This window comes from Agelaius phoeniceus, chromosome 4 (assembly GCF_051311805.1).
Source record: "Agelaius phoeniceus isolate bAgePho1 chromosome 4, bAgePho1.hap1, whole genome shotgun sequence".
Lineage (NCBI taxonomy): Eukaryota > Metazoa > Chordata > Aves > Passeriformes > Icteridae > Agelaius > Agelaius phoeniceus.
The window spans coordinates 46,290,326-46,310,606 of record NC_135268.1 but is presented as its reverse complement, the minus strand read 5'-3'; the positions used below and the strand labels follow the sequence as shown (position 1 = coordinate 46,310,606).

The window sequence follows — 20,281 nt, the reverse complement described above, 5'->3', positions numbered from 1 at the left end:
GAAGGATGGTGACCCAAAGAAGCATTCTTGCAGGGGCGTGTGTTACTGAAGGATGGTGACCCAAAGAAGCATTCTTGCAGGGAGGCACGGCTGAAGCGCTGCCGTGGAATTCGTGTATCCCATCCCAGCTTTCCCCGTGGCCCAGCGGCCGCCCGGGCAGGAGCAGCGGGAGATCTGAGCGGGCTCACGTTCTGCAGGGCCCTGCAGCAGCACCACTGATGACCCCCGGTGATTAAGGGTCAACAAACTTTAGCCTGAAGCAACTGTTCTATGAACTTTGGCACATTCTGAGTTGGCTCCTGCTGGTTTGTTGCCTTTGGCCCCTTATCTTGCAGTTTAGCAAGGATTGTGAAATTCTGAATAAGGTTACAGGACATATCGGTTCTGTCTCAGTGACTCAAGGTCCTGCTCTTCAAAAGTTCTTGGTCTTCAAAATTCCTTTGGCAAATAATCTCATCTATCAGCAGCTAAACATTTTCCAATAGGTCTGTCAAAGGACCCATCAGAAAAAAAAAAAAGAAAAAAAAGAAAAAAATTCTGCATAACTATATAAAAAATGAGGTATAAATATAATGGGGGACTGGGAAAAATTATCAGAGATTCTCTGTGGTAGCACTTTGGAAAAACTACCTGCATTCTGTGTATGCACAAAATTCAGCCCATGACTAAAAAACCTATATTTTGAATTCAGTACTGTGTGTTATGTTCAGATGGATGAAAGGAATAAATACTTCAGAAAAGTGCAAATACCTTTGGGACACGAAAAGAAAAAGAACTAAGAGCAACATACTTTTTGGAAGTTTGACTCCCAAACATTTATGTTGCTTACAGAAAAGAAATTTTAGCTTAAAGTTAACTAGACTTCTGAAAATTTTGTTGTGTTTTCAAGGCTCTTGCAAGAAATTATAAATTCTTCCTTATTAAAAGTGCAAGGAAGAGAACATATAAATTCCCAAATTCCTTTATTTCTTGGCAATATTTTCACAATTTGACAATCACGTGTCTTCCTGAAGTGCAGAATGGCTTCTAGGTAGACAGGTTCTTTGAATTAGGGAAAAAAAAAAAAGTCTACCTTTTCCTCATACAGAATCCAAATGTTCCAATTTTTTTTCTGTAATTTCTGTATTTCCAAGACATTATCCACAGGGTGGGTCAAACTGCATGAGAAATCTTCTGTTTTTTTTTTCCTTTCCTAAGAATAGAGGTTTTAATACACCCTGAAATCCCTAAGTACGTTGAAACATCACTCGGTGCAGGCAACAGCAAAACTAGAACTTTCTTGAATTGCTTTTGTATTGGCAAAGCAGCAAAAGTAGAATTAGACAAGTTACATGTGACTGTGTAACAAATCTCTAAAATGAGCAAACACAGTTCTGTTTTAATGGTTTGAAAGCTGGATATGAAATTGGCTCTATCACTTTCTATCATGTTTTTTTCTATCTGCCTTAAAACTATCACCCCGTGGATTCTCCAGCCAGATACTGCATTGTTAAATTTAATAGCAGAAAATTCACAATTTTAAATATTAAATATTTAAATTTAAGATTTTGCTATATGAAAGTTCAATCAGTCTTCCAAGGACACCTATCTCAGTCTATCTTTTGAGATGTTTTGAAACTCATCACGTTTCAAAGGAGCAGTATATTTAATCCCACATAATCTTGCATTTACACATTGATACTAGTAAGCTGTGTTCACATTCCTAGGGCTATAGCACTGCAGTTAAAATATGCTGGACTAAGAGTGATGGCTTTGTAAAGAAAGTGCATTCTGCAGGATCACATACTACTGAGTGATTAATTCAATCATCTACTCCACTCCCTTCTATGAAATTAAACCCTATTTCAGTTTCACATCACACTCCTCAGACTCAATGGCCTATAATTCCTCACTAGGTATCTCCCATGTGCAGTTTTTTGTCACCTATCAAACTACTGTGGAAGAATAAGCTTCCTAGTCCAGTGCCATTCACATACAGGCAACATTGTCTTCTCAGATGGGAATCCAAAACTTTCATAACTTTGGGAGGTCAAAGGATCTCTCATCTTTCCATCTCAAGCAGTACCTTGCTTGCCTTTTTGTATTCTTCATGGCAATACTTTGCTTTTATTTTCTATGTAATATGTGGAGTATTATTTAAAATACAGTAATCATATTTCACCATTTATTGGGTGGTAGGACACAGGGAGTATCAAGTACCATTACAGGTTGCCTGATTTTACTTCTATTTTAAAACGGGGATAGTACAAAAATGTCATAAAGACAGTTTGGTAAGAGAAGGTAAATAGAACAAACTTTCAGAGCACAAACTATGTATTTTACAAAATAAAACTTTGCTAATCTCTGTGCAACATAGAAAGGTTCCTCAGTTAGTCTGAAGAAAATAAAAAAGTGGCAACACGCTGGAATGTACAGTTTCTATTTATAGAAAGCCCCACTAACTAGAAGCCCATGCCATTCAATTAACAATTTACAACACCTTCATTGTACAGTGCACTGCAGAAAGTGGAAGGTTGTTTCATTTCTGTATTTCCAGACGCATGTCATTTCCAACCCCATATTTAATAGTGTGTAACTGCCTGAAGGGGAGGGATCAGAATGTGTGGCATGTCTCACTGAGAGGAATTTTGTGCATTAAAAAACCCCAAACCACGCTCTTTCAACTATTAAACAGAGAGCTAACCAAATTCCTTGCTTCCACCCTGGCTTTGAAGTCAAAAAGAAAAAAAAAAAGAAAAAAAGAAAAAAGGAAAGGAAAGAAAAGGAAAAGAAAAAGGGAAAGCAAGCAAGCAAGAAGTGAGACATGGAAGAGAGTGAGAGAGAGACAGGAAGAAGGAGAGCTCAGGAGGAAGAAAATTCCTTATAAGAGAGGTATATGTAAAGGACAAAAAGAAAAGGTTTTCCATGATGTCACTCACAGCATGTCTGTGTCTGGAAAAGTACTTGAAAAGGCAGACATAGATTTATTTCATTTCAGTAATGCAAACTATTCATGCCACGTTTTCAAACCATGTTCCAGAAGTAAAGAGTACAGTGTACAAGGCATAAAAGAAGATAATTATTTATTCACCAACAAACTGATTTGACCAAGCTGAGCTGACACTTTAGGAATTGTCATTTCCTCTTTACTTTTCAGAATCCATTTTTTTTCCCCAGTTTCCTCCTGGTTTACAATCTGTTCCCTCCCCCCACCCTGCTTCTTGCTTTTTTCTTCTCTCATCTATCACTCCCTTAAAGAAGCTGATGCAAGGTTTTTTCCTTCTTTCTTTATGTGAGTTTTCTTCTGCTTTCCTGTGCTCTCCATCTACTGGCAGAAAGATTAAACTGTTGTCACTGTTTTTCTTACTCAAATTCTGTCTTTATTCCCTCGTTCTGTGCTCCTTTATTTGTCTTGGACTCAAGCCTGAAATTCTTTCTTAGATAAAACACAGGAAATTCTCACAAAAGACATATTTACATATTACATTGTTTCTTTCCCCTTTAATACAGCTTTCCTTTCTTGAGGTTTTGCATATTCTCTCTTCAGCTAAATACACATTATTCCCCTCCCCCTCTCCTCCTCCCCAAATCACACTTAAAATAACCACAACTGCAAGCAGAGACGTGAATTTATGGAGTCTGAATGCAATACCAGCAAGACTGACAGTGTAAACAATTATTAGTGGTGTACTTGTCCCCCAGGGGCGCTGGTTCTCAGTGCATGGCTGGGAAAACATCACATACCCATCTTTGCACAAAGTGCCAATATTCCACCCAGTTCAATTCACAGGTAGGCTGGTTGTCCAGCTGTATATTAGTGGAGAAGAAATTCAGATGCTTATAGAAATAAGCAAGATTGTGGCTGCTCATTCCACAACCATTCCAGTGACCTTATTGGGGGTGATCTGGTGAAAGACAGCCATGGAATATGCAGGAGGCAAACTGTACTTTGGAACAGGGCTGGTACAATTTGGTGAAAGTAACTATAGTGACTTTAGGCAAGATGCAGAGCCAGAGTAAAAGTCAGAAAGGTGGAAAATGTGAAGAAAATAAAAGGAATACAGGAGAAAATGAAAAAAAAAAAAAAAAAGAAAGAGAATAAAGGATGAAGGAAGAAGAAAGAAAGAAGAAAGAAGAAACCAAAAAAGGAAAAAGGGAAAAAAAACAAAAAGAAGAAACAGGAAAAAATACGCTTTAGTGATTCAGGAGCATAGTTAAGTTTAAGTAAATAATAATTTTAAAATAATTATGATCTTTCCTGTTTTTATATATACAACTATGCCAAAAGGGATTTAAATTTCATAACATCTCAATATAGGCCAAAATCCCATCAAGCACCAAACTTTTGGATATGAATAATAGAGGATTACTTAAAAAGACTTTTACAGTAACACTACTTTATAATAAATAGAACAATTCCTATCTTGTCATGCCAACTTTTTTAATATTAGTTTACATGGTCACTAATAGATAACACTTTGGAGATTAGCACACCAGATACTCGAAGCAGTAGGTTTCTCAGTAATTTTTTGGCAGCTCAGATAAGATTGCCTGTTGTCATTGTGTATCTCACCTGCTTTACATGGCAGTACTGCATGGGACAGTTGGGTGGTTTGAACTCCTTCCTCGAATCACACAAAGGAGACAGAAACAACTGCACCACTGAACCTAAGCATTATCTTACAAATCAACTCCTGAAATGACACTGTTTTTTCCCATCTTCAAAACACTCTGATTTTTCTGTTCTCCTGAATTGCTGAGGGATAAGGTCAGTCACAAGATGGTCTTAAATCCATGCTGTTTAGTTTGACTACTTCTCTCCCAGTGATCTAAGTCCTTGGAGATGTAATAAGTACTCACAGAGTCTGACAGAAATACAATGGATTTCTTCATAGAGCAACCCAAAATTAAAACTAAAGGTGTCCTTGGCAAATTATGAGGTAACGAACAATTCAGCATCCAACAACAGTTTGTCCTAGCTGGAAGTCCTGTGCAACACTGTTGGGCTGCATAAAGTTGCAGCCGTCACCTATTGGTCTGTTGGCAAAACATTCATTTTTTTTTCATGGCTTTAATGCCCTTTATCCTCAGTTTTCAGTAAATTTGTAACCTAGCTTCTGCAACTTGCAAGTCTCCAAGTTCTCTTGCTTTCCATCCCTTCATCCTGTCCAGCAAGGGGACTTACTGACCCTTTCTGAAAGCCTACTCCGGGTGATTTTGAAGGTATCTTGAGCTATCTCTGAACAGGATGGAAACAGTCACAAATGTATGCATACTTCTTTTTCTATGGTGTTTATGAAAGGCTTTCACACAGAACAGTTTTTTTCTCATTTCGGCACAGATCTTCAATGCTGTTTCAAGGAATTACATCATTAAAATCCTTATGCTATTCTGCATGTGGTATAATTAATCCCCCCATTATATCCTCCAATTGTTTCCTTTCAAAGAGGTAGAATTCTAAAAAAAGTGAGATGTACAGATGTAATAACTCATGCAATATATCTCAGTACAATTTTAACAGGAAATTTCAGATTCCTTCTTTTCAACAGTTTCCCAGAAATGTTTGGCATTTATTACTTGCTGTGAAAGGCTCTATCAGGCATGAAAGAGAGACGGCATGTGTCACTAGGAGAACTTATGTTGAGATAGAACTCAGTGCAGGAGAAACAGCTTCCATGTAAGAGAAATAGCCCAGTAAGGGCTTCCATGTACAGCTGTCAGTGGTTCAGAGCATGTCTGTGGCTGTGTTGGATCCATGTAGGCTACTTCCCACTCCCCAGACCTGCAGTAGACTAGAGGATGTGAACAAAACCATGGAAATCCCAATGACAAACTGATAACTGATGATAATGTGCACCATCTGTTGTTTTGATGGGTTATAAACTTTTTCCCAGAAAAATCCCTGAGCATGTTTTGAGATCAATTTACTTTTAAATCCCAAAATATCAGTGATGTTCACAGATTTAATCCTTGAAAAAGATTGTCCCTTTTTTTAAGAAGTAGTGATTACTTGCTGTGTACCTCACTTTTCCAATCACCATCTCCTGATGTGATAATTTTTACAAGTGTTGGCTGATACTAAAAATAATGCAATTCCATACAGATGTATACACCTCTGCATTGTAGCAATTTAAACAACAACAAATTGTTAATAAAAATTTTCAGTGCTTAGTGGATTTTGGTTTTCTTCAGAGAAATAAATTATTAATGCCACTGACATTAAGAAGCAATTTACATAAATTTCAGCAATTTTGCACTTACAGCCTTCTAATTGAAAATGATTTAAGAATTTTGCCCATCTTTCCACATGCATGCAACAAGAATGCCATTGAAATTCTTCAATGCAGAAATGCACTATATAGATTACATACTGACAGGGAAAATTTACAAAGTATTTTTTAAAAAAACATAGTGATATAAATGTCATGTATGCTTTTCTTGGCAGGTGCTGAAAAAGAGTTAAAATTTCATACTGACATACAGTTAAACACATTTAAGCAACTTCAGGGAAAAAAGGAAACTTGGTAGGGATTCAACTCAATCCATATGGAAGAGCACAGAAGACAGACTTGAACTAAACTTATCAGGCATTAAAATTGGACAACAAATGGGAACATTTCATGTAGTGTCTGGCATTCAGAACGTATTATCATGGAAAATAAAGTCCAGCAAACTCTTAAAAATTCAGGCTTGACCAGCTTCATATGAGAGTTGTTTAACTAAAAAAATGCTGATATCCTGACATTCTATCAAACCTACCATGTCTAGAGAAACTGAGCCTTCTACTGTTGATTTCACAAGAGGAGAGGGTTTATTGATGAAGAATAATGAAATTTTTTTTAAAGTGCAAGTACACTAAGTTTATACACAGCATAATTTTGCTTTCTTCCTTCTCAGGTGTATATCTAATGTAGGAGGCTGAATGCCTGTCCTCAACAACACTAGTCTGCAAAATCAGACTGTGTGTGATAAAACAGAATACTCAACATAGTGTTAATGCAGGCCCATCTAAAATTTGCTATTTGCTGTGCTTTGAAAGTTCTTTAGGCTCTTTGGCTTAAACCAAGGGAACATCCTTGTCCACCCACTGTTAACATCACCCTAATATTTAAGTTAACCCTTTAACCTAATGGTTCAAAATAGCTTTTAGAAGAAGTCATTTTCACCTGGAAGATTCCATTAAATGAGACAGATTCCATTAAAGGAGATTTAGGCATATCCACAAACCACTGGAAGAAGACAAGGCTGCCAGCAGACTTATCTATGTGTCATCATGAGAAGCATCTATTTGCTGGAAAGAGGTGCAAATAACTAAACAGGTTATTTTATCCTTGCATAGTAGATTAAAAAACCTTTTTCCCCACTTGCAAATTGATCTCTGCATATTTCTTAACTTTTACAATATAAATATTGCTTTGGAACAACTTCTAAGTCAATAAGTGACTTAGAAATTTTCACTTAGAGTTTTTTATTCAGTCAAAGCGTTTTGTTATCAAAGTTGCAATATGTAATTTCTAAATATAAACTAAAAATAGACTATGTTAATTAATTTTGATCATTAAACCTTTTAACTGTGGCATAATGCCCTAATTCTGCAAAAACATATCTGCCTATGCCCAAGTGCTTGATGTCCCCTGTGCAGTGCCCCTCATCTAAAAGAGCAAAACACCAGGTGGCAGCAGACAGTGAAAAAATGTACTTTACATTTCTAACAGCACAATTAGTGGTGTTACAGCTGAAGAAGTCATAAACTTTTTCTTCAGTTTATAAAAAATTATTATCAAAACCAACCAGATGGAGATAGTGTTGAAGACAGTGTCAGCAACTCTACAAAAGCCAGAAAACATGAGAAAAAACCCCAGTATATAAGCATAGCTGCTATAAACAAGTTGCAAGAAGAGACAAAACTGTAAATGTACAACTTGACATCTTGGCAAGTCCCAGAAGTTCTCATGCTTAGCACTTCAGAAGCTGGGTATTTATTTAGATTACCAATATTTTGTTGGGGTTGAACTTGGAACCGAGAGCAGATAGCCTAATATGTGTATTTCCTGGGCTATGCTGTACCTGGATAAAATTGCAAACCTTTCATTGCATTGTGAATTTACACTGGCCACTCAGGATTCAATATTGAGGTTGAGAGAAACCTCAACATTGAATCCTGAGTGACCAGTGAGAGAGAGAGAGAGAGAGAGAGAGAGGGACTGTCCCTGAACAAAGCAAAGGTGACACCTGTCAAAGATGTCATAACTGGATTCAGTGATGTTGCTTCAAATTGTAGGATAACCCCCAACCAGCCCCCCCACTCCCTCCCAAAAAAAAAGCTCACCTTTAAGATTTACAGTGCTTAAAAGACTCCACAGAACAAAAAGCTCTGTCATTTCATTTGAGATAAAATAAGTACACTTAGGATTATCATAGGAAGAGATACTTAAAACAGAATACAGATTCCTTGGGGAACAATACCAAGTCAAAGAAAATTTTTGAGAAGTTCATACAGCAAATACAGTATAATCCTGCTGTTTTCTTATACGTGATTGGCAAATGTAACTTCATGGATTTTTACCTTTTGTGTGCTAAAATAACAAGTTGTTAGCATTCAAATGAAATTGTGATTGTGTGAAAACTTAATTCCATAATTCCCTTACCTTGGTTGTCTAAAACACTTTGTTTTAAACATAGATATGAAAGACAATACTAAATTAATCAACTTGATCAGGCATTGAGAAGAGTTTTCTCATCTTGTATTCATAAAATAATCAAGTTTTAAAGAAAGAGTATTTGAATTAATGTTGCACAGTAAGGATCTTTCTCCCTGATGCTTACCAGATTAAATTTCAGTTAATTCCATTGGCCTGAATGAGTAAAATAAGAATTCAAGGAATGCTATAATGGTAGAAAATTTAGAAAAGTTATAAGAGGACTTGGATAAATAAGCAAATATAGCATAAAAGTATCATTCAGAGACCAAAATCTACCACTTTTCAAATTGCATGACCCACTGCTAAAGATTTGTCAGCACAAATGCACTGACATATTCTGTATGTTCCTCATAGTTCACTGAATTTATGGTATAGCCTAATGCAGTAGGAAATGTAAACATTTCAATCCTTGGAATAATTTGATAATTCTCTGTCATTAATATTTAATTTTAAATCAAGGCTTCCTTGTACCTACAATAAATTTTATCTTCTTTCATAATTAAAAATAAGTGTAGTTAAGTAGCAGGAAACTTGAACTCTTTCTTAATCTACAAATCTCAAAATTATTTTTCACAAAATGAGTTCGTTTTTTTTAAAAGGCTCAAATTTTAAAATACATGATTATGGATCAAAAGCACACTTGCTTAAATTATTTTAGTGTATATAAATTAAAAGTTTGCAAATCTGTCATCTAGATAATACAAGTTTTTGTCCCAGTCCAGCAACAAGATTTGTGAAAGTGGAGTCCTGTGCTCAGCCAAGGCTTCAGGGATACCAGCAGCTATGCCTGAAGCCCATTCCAGTGCTCAGCCAGACCAGGTAATTTTATACTTGCAGGCACAACTGATGTCTTAAATCACTTTGAGAATTGAATGCATCTTAAATGAGTCATTATAGCTAATCTGAAAAACAATCTGTTCCTGGGTACCAGCTATTCTGGTGATAATAGATGCCTGATTACCTTTGTACAGTGTGATTAAGGTTAACTTGGACACTGTTGAAGCAGGAGGGATAAAACTGCCAAGACGAGGAGTAGAAAATAGTCATGGCTGGTTTTTTTTTCACCTGAACAGAAAATAAACAGGCTTTGCAGAGCAGATGTTCAAGGACAAGATTTTGGCCACAACTTTTAGGCCTTAGTTGCTGTTGTCCTTTAGCCAATTTTTTGTACAGAGGAAGTAAAAAAAAAAAAAAGACAATGATAATTGATTCAAGTTTTCCTTAACTGCTTAGCTTTTAACTGGGCATTGGAGAAGGATATGGTAACTTGCTTTTAGTAATTAAAACACATTCTAAGTACTGTAGTCCCATGTTGTTTCTATAATAATAAAACCACATTTAAAAATAAATAATTTCTGGTCTTTATTGTTAAGAATATTTTAATTGTCCTAATGTATAGCATTGGTTTGTGGAAGGCAATGGCATGTAGAATATTTACATTCCTTTCTCTCCAAATCCAGACAAGACACTCTTTTTCCAGTGTTTCTCATGGCCACTGGGGCAAAAGACTGTTGATTTCTTATTTTTTTTTAGCCTGATTTCAACTCTCATGTGATTAGTGCTAGCCAAGTGTATATCCTCAATGTTAATATACAAAAATCTTTGTTCATTTTGGAGACTGATTAATAAATCCCCAGAACATAAAGATGTGCTTATTATAGCAGCATGATTTTTTTTTTTACTCTGTAAATGTAAGTAACATAAGGATGCCAAAACCATTTCTTACTTCCCCATCCTAAATTATGTAGGAAATGTATCTATTCAGTCACATGAATCCTTATTTTTGCCAGGATTGACATATAAGCACCTTTCCAAACATGTACAAGTTGTGGTTCAAACACCCTGTTGGTCACTTGTTGCTATTTCACCCTGACCATGAGATATAACACTGGCATCCTAAATTTAGGATGGAGGTTATTCAGCGGTGTGCTTCTCATAAACCCAAAATACCAAGTACATCTGCATATCAAAGGCCTTCCTGCTGCACCCTGCAGACTCCTAGAGAAGCCTTTCCACCATGCTCTGTGGAGAATCCTGTTTCTCCTTGTGTTGCCTGTATTCAGTAAGGATTTCTCTGTGTGTGTGAGCAGGCAGGTGGGTGCTTGCACATATGGATATGTACAGTTCACAGGCATTTACACTGACAAGAATGGGTTTGACTATCCAAAGTGAACCTTCACAAAATGTTAAACAACTTGTGCATGAAAATATGTACACATAACCTCAGTTTTATTTAAAATAATATTTATTACTAATTTGCATAGAATATTCTAATTGACACTGTATTTTAAATGCGATTCTTGTTTAACATTTTATAAAATCTTCTCGTGAAAATTTAAAATATCCTGCTTTCCATAAACCAATGAGTGAATAATTTCCACTAGGACCATCAAACCAAATTATGCTTATAGATATCCCAACACATTTTCACACTGTTTGAAACAGTTTGGTTTAAATCCATATAAAGCTGAATGAACATGAATGGACATGGTTTGTCTGTGCACAAAATTACTGTATCCTGTGTAGTTAATATCTTTTGCAAGTTCTTTATCAGGAACTAGATCCAGATTCATGTCCCCCTGCCCTGCCTTGGTATTCCCACTACCCAGGTCTGGATATGATGTGGTGTTTAACTTTACAGACTGACTTTGATGCAGTCAACTGTTTGTTATAGTTTGTTTAAAAATACCACAAATCATTCCATAATATAACTAATCACCCTTGCACTCCTGTTTACATACCATTAATAAACACAACAAAAGAAGTTGTCCTTGGAGTCTAAGCATCTGGAACTCTTGGAGATCGGCAGTTACAAACTCCAAAAAGGGAGCAAAATCTTTGAAGAAGCCCATTCCTATTAAAAAGTAGCTCACTGAGTTTCAAGTGCAGAATAATTTTATTCCTATAGCTAGTCTGACAAAATAATCCCCAAATAAAATCCAAATCAAAACTAGAAAAACAAAAACAAAACAAAAAAATTCCCCAAACCCCAAAAGTTTCCTTTATAGACAGAACACCACATTGTGGATTTTCAGAGGAGATCATTACATGGATTGCTACAGGGTAGGAGGAGTTGCAGAATGCAAAACTTTAGAAGAGAGCTGTGTTTGGAAAAAAATTAACTTCATTCATGAAAAATTATAAAATTATATAATAAAATAACATTAGCATATATGCTCAGCATGATATATTAATCAGAGTAAAAGTCAGAAAGATACTTGCTGAAGCTGAATTAACACATAATATCTAACTCCCAGGAAGTGACCCACACTTCTGCAAAGCCAGGTGTCAAGAGTTCTCCAAATACTAGCAGAAACACAGAAATTCAAAAGGGACGTTTAATACCTTAAAAAGTGAAAAAGTTTCTGGGTGCTTCTCAGGGTCTGGTAAAAAGGGATATCACCTTCCAGAATAACATATGTACTTATTTGAGAATTTGCTGCTATATATGCAGTGACAGAGTGCAGAGCTCTCTATTTGCTATAGTTATGCACTGATGATAAATTACAAGTGAATTTATTTTTGTACAAGTGAACAATCCCAAATGTAAATGTTTATTAGAACTTCTGTTAGCCACAATCTAAGGCATTAGTTAACTTGCTATTATTGTAGCATAAGTGGCAGGTGGCTTCTATTTTACTTTTTATAGACTTGCTCTAAACATATATTTATGCTAGCTACATTTTCATTTTAATATTTTATCCTAGATTTTCTGCTGGTCTGGTAACCAGAAACATTTCAGTAAGCGAACAGATGGAGTAGGAGTTATGCTAAGACTTTTCAGCATAGGCAAAACTTAGAAGTCTAGATTTCTATGCTTCTTGAGCAGTGGAAACAGCAAGTTCAAGAGGGAACAGACAGTGGACCAGGAGTTCCTAGGACATCCAAGCATTTCTGCACATGTTGATGGCTGAAACATTATGAAGAAGAATTCTTCAAAAGACAGAAAACAGCAAAAGAAAGAACCATGCTTCTAATAGTTTTGTGTATCTATGAATGAATATAGAAGGAGGTTCCTTGCCATATCTGAACTCTCAGGCCAGCCTTTCCTCACCACCTAGAATACACTGGGACTAGCAGAAAAGTCTCTGCTGACTCAAAGGTTCCCCTTTGTCCCAAGGAAGCACCTGGAACCACTCACCAAATTTTGCCTTAGAATGACATTCTCAGATCAGTAGGGTAGTAGATACCTTCAAGAGGACCAGGATGACTGGGTTTGAACATCATAAATCAGCCACAATTTTTCTCTGGCAGAACCTTTCATGAGATTTAGGAAATGTTCTGAGTGATACCACTTCAAGAAAAACTTACCTTCCTAAATAGCATTACTCCCTTAAATTATTTTCTCATGTAAAAACACAGCTTATTATTGTAATCATTAGCTATTAATAGTGTATATTTAAATGTGAAACTTCTAGTATTGTTAGACACTAAAATGGCCTTTTGAGACCACTTTCATTTTTTTCCTAAGTGTCACACACATTCTGTTGTACAATCCAAGTAATGAATAGTGTAATATTTTTTAACTTCACTTCCAATCTGGAATAATGAGAGAAGTTTAAAAAAAAAATATAACCTTTGTACTCACCCCAGCCTTTGGTTTAGCTCCAGAGCTGGCTACTGAAGAGGGAGATGCTAGGTCAGGAGCATGGATATTAGAAGACAAGTTAGTCTGTGAGTGATTTACTGAAGCAACATCCACTCCACTTTCAGAACCAGATTCAACATCCTGTAGAAAAATTTTGCAACTCTCTTTAGTAAATGTGAAATAAAATCATATTTCTGCTAAATAATGAAAATATTTAGGCAAGCTCACTTAAATATATATGCTTGCTGTATTTTTCAATGTGGTGATTTGCATTAGTTGCTGTTCTGATTATAAATCAGATTATAAATTATAAATCACTACTAACATCAAAGCTAAATGGTAGAATGCAAGGTAAGAAAAATCAGTTAAGGGATGCGGAAGTTTGGCATTTTTCTCTGATATTCAGTATTTCCTGTGTGCTCCCACCTTCTGTCTCTGCAGCACTGCAGGCTAGTGAACATCTGTAAGCCATTACGCAGATGAAATGACTTCACCCTCCAGCAGTTTATACAATTCAGAGGTACAGCTCCTCAGTTTTCTTGAATCACCAGACACTTATCACCCAAATACCATTCTGGTTAAAATGCCCTTACTTTTAATGACACTGATTACATTCCTCTTTCTGAGAATAAAAAGAAGATATACAGTATATTTTATTGTTGAGGAAGTAAAAATTTAGCACATGCTTGATTTACTGCATAGGGTGAGGGCAAGGGATTATACTGTTTGCAGAAAAATTGTGACACTGGCTATGTGTAGAACCAGCCATATGCTGTCAGGATTTTTAGATGAGGTGCAGCCTGCATGAATGCAGCTACACAGGATGCAAAAAATCTCCTGAACCCTTAATCCCAGAAAGCTCCTTGCAGACAAAGCCTCAGTTTCCTTATGCCAGGTTCCTAGAATAGGTGAAATATGAGGCAGAGTCATCTCAGGGGTTCTGCTCCTCATCTGAAAAGATTCAGCACCCTTTGATTTGTTAGTTCCTGTTAAATTTCTGGTCTGCCAAGCCAAAGCTGCCATTTAGACAGGTGCCTATATGCCATGTACATGAGAGTGTGGTGTTCTGAAAAGCAATAGAAATCAGGGACAAGGCTGGACTCCTGGTAGGACCATGTATTTCAGTCAGATATTTCCTGCCAGTGAGTCATCTGCAATGTGAAGCACTGGGAAATGCAGCAGAGCCATGGAGCAGCCTCTGTAGCAGTCAGTTTGGCTACAGCTGCTCTCAAAAATTTCTAGTTAGCAGAGCTATGCTGCCATGGTGCAGAACTACGATCTCTGCTGCATCACCCAGGTTTTTACATCATATTCAAATGATTTCTTACTATAATATAAATATAAACCTGAACTCAATACCTATATATCTTGAAAAACAGATCTTTTGATCCTCTGGTCCACAACAAACAAAGGTTCAAAAATTCCTAGGAAATCACTGTCCATAGATAGCATGTATTCCATGTTTGATGCAAGCAGTCTTTCTGCAGAGCTGCTTTGCAGCATGGGAGCAGGCACCACCTCTGATTGTCAGGCAGGGTTACTCATACACATTACCTCTGCTCCCTTCACTGCTGTAAGAAATTAGCTAAAGTGCTGGCATGGATTGGTGAGATACAGAGAACAGATGTCAACACTGTATTTCAGGTTTCCTGTGTCATCAGTGTGTTTAAGGAGATTCTGTGCGAACATTGATATTCAGTGGGAAAATGTTTAACGATGGAAAGTGAAATTATGTGATTTCCTCTAAAAATGACACATTATGTAATTTTCAGCTGCTCAAACCCAGTGAAATACAGCTTTTCTCACCTACAGACCACTCACTTAGCAATAATGAAGCCTGGCTTTCAAAGGAAAAACTCCTTGTTATTTAAAAGAGAATATCACTAACAAAAAAAAAAATGATATGAATGCTAGTCTAGAGATCTTGGGGCAGTGTTTCTCAAGTTTCTTGAACTGAAAAACAGCTGCAGCACATGTGGGTGAAATTAACAAGAAGCCTGCACAAGAGTACCTTGGATCAGCCATTTCATGTTCTTCAGAGTTACATGTGTAAACATTTTACAGAAAAAAAGAGAATGCATCAGTCATGTTTGTAAGCTGTACATTATTCTCAGCAAAAAATGATCCTTTTAAGTGAATAAAAAACCCCCTGCATTAAATAATTCAAGTTCTGCCCAGAATATTACTTTGAATGACTAAGGGCTTTTTTCCTTCCCCTATCAGAAAAACAAGACCTGTAGGTCAGACTTACTTTTGTTCTATGTAATGTCAAATGACACATACTCATGTTCTGAGACTGGTGTGACCCTGAGCCTGTGCTGACTCTCTGTTTGCAGTAGGTGATAATTAGAGAGCCAGACATTTTCTGACTCTTGTTGATCTCCTTTTGTTTTATCTGGGAGTTCTGAAGCTCTCATTTATGAGAGGATGCCAAAAGGAAATAATGGATGGCAATATTATTGCCTTCAAAACAGGTACATACACACACACAAACAAAAAAAATACAAGTCAAATTCTTCACAAAAAGAGCTTTAGTTCTAAATTAAGGAGCTGAAAAATGTGACGACTGAAAGAAAAAGGTGAAGCAAAAAGAGATTCTATTTAGAATAATAATAATAAAACTTGATTACAGGTATATGCCTCCGTTTGTATGTCGGGGTGCTGGATGGGGAAGAGCCTGCACTGAGAGCATTTTCAATATCCTGGTCAAGCTGGTCCAGTTTCATAATTAACAGCACCATTGAATCCAGTCGTGAACGATCCCGATCCTCTGTTATTTCCTATGGAACAGAAAATACGACTGTTAAATGTGAAATGGTACTAGTTGGAAAGAACAATTATGAAAATTGTTAAATTATGAAAGCTCTTTTTCTTTATTTACCAGGAAAGCACACTAAATAATGAGCAGAATTTTTTTTTAATAATGCTTTTTGTAACCATCTTACTGAGTATTGATGGAATGAACTGCTGAAAAAATATTTTATACTAATTTTTTATATACATCCATTATAGCAATTAAATTTTTTAACAGCACAATTGTTTGGAATAAATGCATCATTACCTGGATACACATACTTTCAAAACAGCTGTGGATTCTAAACAGTCCTCAAAATATTCACCCCAAATTAATTAACTTGATTGTACAAGTACAAATGATGATTAATCTGTGATGGAAACAGGAGACAAGTTCCAAGAGGCCATTTTCCAGCTGACAATAACCCCAACTTCTTTTCTTCATGGAACTCAGTAGTGTAACTATGTTCTGTTGATTTGTAGCAGAGATTTCTTTCTTAGTTGGAAATTCTTGATACACATGAGGTACATCCGGGTAATAGGGAACACAGCATCAGACATCCTCTGATTGGAAAGAGAGCTGGATGGGGGGGTATTCACATCACAGCCCCAAACACCTAGTTTATGTAGCTAATTTCCCTGTACTCTGTAGAAAAAGGAGGCAGAACAGATCCTCAAAAGTGCAACTCAAAGCAAGATCTTCAATTAGATGGACTAAATAATGCTCTCAAGGAGTTCCTCGCTTTCTCTTTTATATAGAGACTTAACACAAAAGTTAGATAACTAGCCTGCCTCAGAATTCAGGACAGTGAAAAACCCTACTAGTTCTTTATGGATTTTCATAATTTGAATTTAGAAAATATGAAGTTTCATTAACTTGAGATAATATTTTTTAAATCCTTCTCAAGAAATGGATGCAAAGATGTTACAATTGCATCATTGTGCCCAAGAAGTAGGCAATTTAAGTGTCCAAATTAGCCTTTTATTTTATAGTCACTAAACTGTTTTTCAGACTATATAGAGACTTCTCTTGGTAGGATTAGCAGGATTTTCATAGACTGCTTCAAAGGCCTTGCAAAACATGAATTAGGTATATCCTGCTAGAATTAAAGGATATGTACAGATGAAGTAGTCATATAAACCACATTCTACATGATCTTTAGGTCCAGACAGATGTGATGGTTACTTAACCAAATCCTAGAAAAGTAGAAATACAAATCTGTCAGTCCATAGCAGAGTTTTAAACAATGTACAATGCAAAGGGTTTCTAAAAAAGCTGCTGAGTTTGCAGGAGCCTCCAATGAATTTGAACTGAGTTTAGAGTGATGGTGAAAGAATATCACCTAAAAATACCTCAGAAGTCACCAAAATGGGCTAAGTTTCACTTTCTTCCAAATTGAAAATGCAATGTCCCAAATGATTCATTGCCACTGCATGGATCTTCATTTTAACTGATGTTAAATTGATACCTGAGGTCTACAAATGTCAGAACAAGTGTGTACAGAAAGCCCAGTGGAGCAGCTGAGTGTCTGCTAACAGAGTAGACATGATCTGCTTTGTGACGGGGCCATGTTCTCCATGGTGAGCAAGACTGTCGCCAGTTTACACATCCAGAGGATGCCAGTGCTGTTACTAAACTGGCTTCCTACACAGTCACCTCACTGTGTTTTTATTTCTATTGGTTTTGCTTGGAAATACACCACCGTAAAGGCTAATCAACCTAATATTGACACTGGACTTAAAAACCAGAAATTCACTGCAACACCACAACAAAAGAAGTGGTGGTGGCTGGGTGGGGGTTTTAAGTTTTTTGGTTTTGTGGTTGGTTTTGGTTTTGATTTTTCTCAGGCTAGAGAGATATGAGGTATTTCACTCAAAGACAAAAAAAAAAAAATTCTGGAATTTTCCCCTAGGAAATTGTTTGATTCATCCTGCCAAAATAGTATAAACTTGCTTTGTATGCAGCAGATTGAGAGTGCTGGACAAGAATCTGCTGAAATGAAGAGGTGGCAAACTATTGCTGAAAGTGATACTCAGTCTTGACATAACGTGCTGGCCTTGCAGGAAAACACTGCTTTCAGAAAACAATATTATTATCATTATGGAATTTAAGTATTCTGTTTAGAAGTCCTAACTTTGTGTTTCTGGCTGATGTTCACATCAACATAAGAAAATTAACATTTTTACTGTACTTTCTGCTTTTACAACTTACTAAACACCTCTTTTGCTGGGTCACTATCAATTTGTTTATATGCAAGTCTAAGCATCATACAAAACAATTAACACATAAAATAAAAAAGGCTAATCCTGAGTTAGAAATTCATTACAACACATAGAACAAATCTTACTATAACATTAATTTATGTTTAGACAGTTTTAGCCTTGATAGTCTCCAAGGAATTTCCATGAGCTTTATAACCTTCCTATCTTTTTTGTATCTCCCTTTTGTGTATATTCTGAGATTTTATTACTGATGTATGATACGATCAATAGCCAGCAAGGTATTAGCAAGAATTTGTTTTCTTTTGAAAACACACACTTTGCTTCCAGTTTTTTCACATTATTTCCCACTGGTAGCTATGTACCTTGCAAATTAGAATGCAAAAATATAAATTACATTTATAGAATTATACAGAAATCCTACCTTTACCATTATGAAGTCAAACCTTGGCCATTAGAAGATGTCTGATCAAAGAAAGCCCTTACAACCTTAATTTCTGCCTTAAGACATTTGCATAGGGCAATTCAGGCATGAAGAACAAATATAAACAGTAGGTCAAACTCGATATGTTATTTGTCTGGAGATTTTATTTTTAACATGTCTCCACACAAGAAGGAAATAGTTTAGGTCATGAACTGGAAAAAACAATATTTCTTTTAATCTGTATCCTCACTGGTGTGATAAAGAAGCTAATTAAATTTGAATAAATCCATATGTTTGGAACAGAAAACATTGTAACTCTTGCTAGAATGAAGGATGCTTGAATTATTTGAATTATTGCCTAAATTATAAAACCCCAAATGTTTTTACAAGGAGGAAAACAGTCTATAAGTCCTGTTGCTATCATCAGTAAACAATGTTGATAGAATGAAAATATTTTTGAGATCATGCCTGCAAATGAGATTTAGCCAGTTTTTTTAGCTTTTGTGAATTTGGAGCTCATATCATTATTGACAAGAATAACACTACATTTTCCCACTATGTACTCCCATATCTTCAAGTGCTTGTGTGTATTTTTACTACCAAGTTGCAATGTGAGAAGACCTGGCAATTTCTGAATATAATATTCTCTACACATACTATAATTGTTATTTTAAACACTTGATGAAGAAAAACCCCTGTATGAAGGCAGCATTAAACAGAGTATCTCTAGAAAGAAGTTACTCCCTCCTTTTTATTTATGGTTTCAAGAATTTCATACCCATACTAGCAATACATTACAATTATTTTAACCAACTCAAACAGAAGAAACCAATTAAAGGGTATGACCCTAAATTTGGATTTAATACATCTATTCTGTTTTATCCAGGCATGGGAAAATGGAGCTGGATGTATTTCACTTCCTTGCTGTCTTAAACCATGTATTTCTCCAAGTGTTTTTTGCCTTCCCCCTCTAGCCACTGTTTTACATCACACACACAGTCCCTATTGCAGTCTCCTTTCCTACATACCTCTTTTGGCTGACTAGAGCTGAAGCAAAGGACACCTTTTGAAAAGGGTGTAGACTGTTAAGTGCAAAACCTGTTTTAATTTTCATAGCAAAAATTTTGTACAGAAAAAAATTGGTACTCAAAAACTAAGTTTGTGTTCTTTGATGTTACCTGCAGGGGGATTGAGTCACTCCCTCCTTCCCTGGAGGTTCTCCCTTTGAAAGCATCTGCTGATTTCCAGACTGAGCAGACCCTCCCAGTGCCTTAACCCAGTCCTCTGTGGTTAAGGAGGGGAGAGAATATCCCACTCAAACATTCCCCTACTAGGACCATCAGGGCACCACCTCCTTCCTGACACTCTTGAGTCAAGATGTTCATCATTGCTTTGAAAAGGAAAACTTGGATTTCAGAGGAAAGATTTTTACACAATTGACAAGGCAAGCTGGAGTACCCACAAAAGAAAGAGATCATTTATGGAAAGAGCTGGCTGAGTTTTGCCTGGTATTCTTGATCTGCAGCCAGCTGGACTGAGTTAAAATCTTATATTAATGCTATATATTTCAGATGG

General features: G+C 36.3%; 1 protein-coding gene across 1 annotated transcript in view; it reads right to left on the bottom strand.

The window, feature by feature from the left end:
• The window catches only part of DLC1 (DLC1 Rho GTPase activating protein), a 215,286-nt gene that overhangs the window by 147,794 nt on the left and 47,211 nt on the right, over positions 1-20,281 (bottom strand). The window contains exons 3-4 of the mRNA XM_077177496.1: positions 15,900-16,049; positions 13,270-13,410 (exon numbers count right to left, since the gene is read on the bottom strand). Of these exons, the coding sequence (XP_077033611.1) occupies positions 13,270-13,410; positions 15,900-16,049 (291 nt within the window). The remainder of the gene's footprint in view (positions 1-13,269; positions 13,411-15,899; positions 16,050-20,281) is intronic.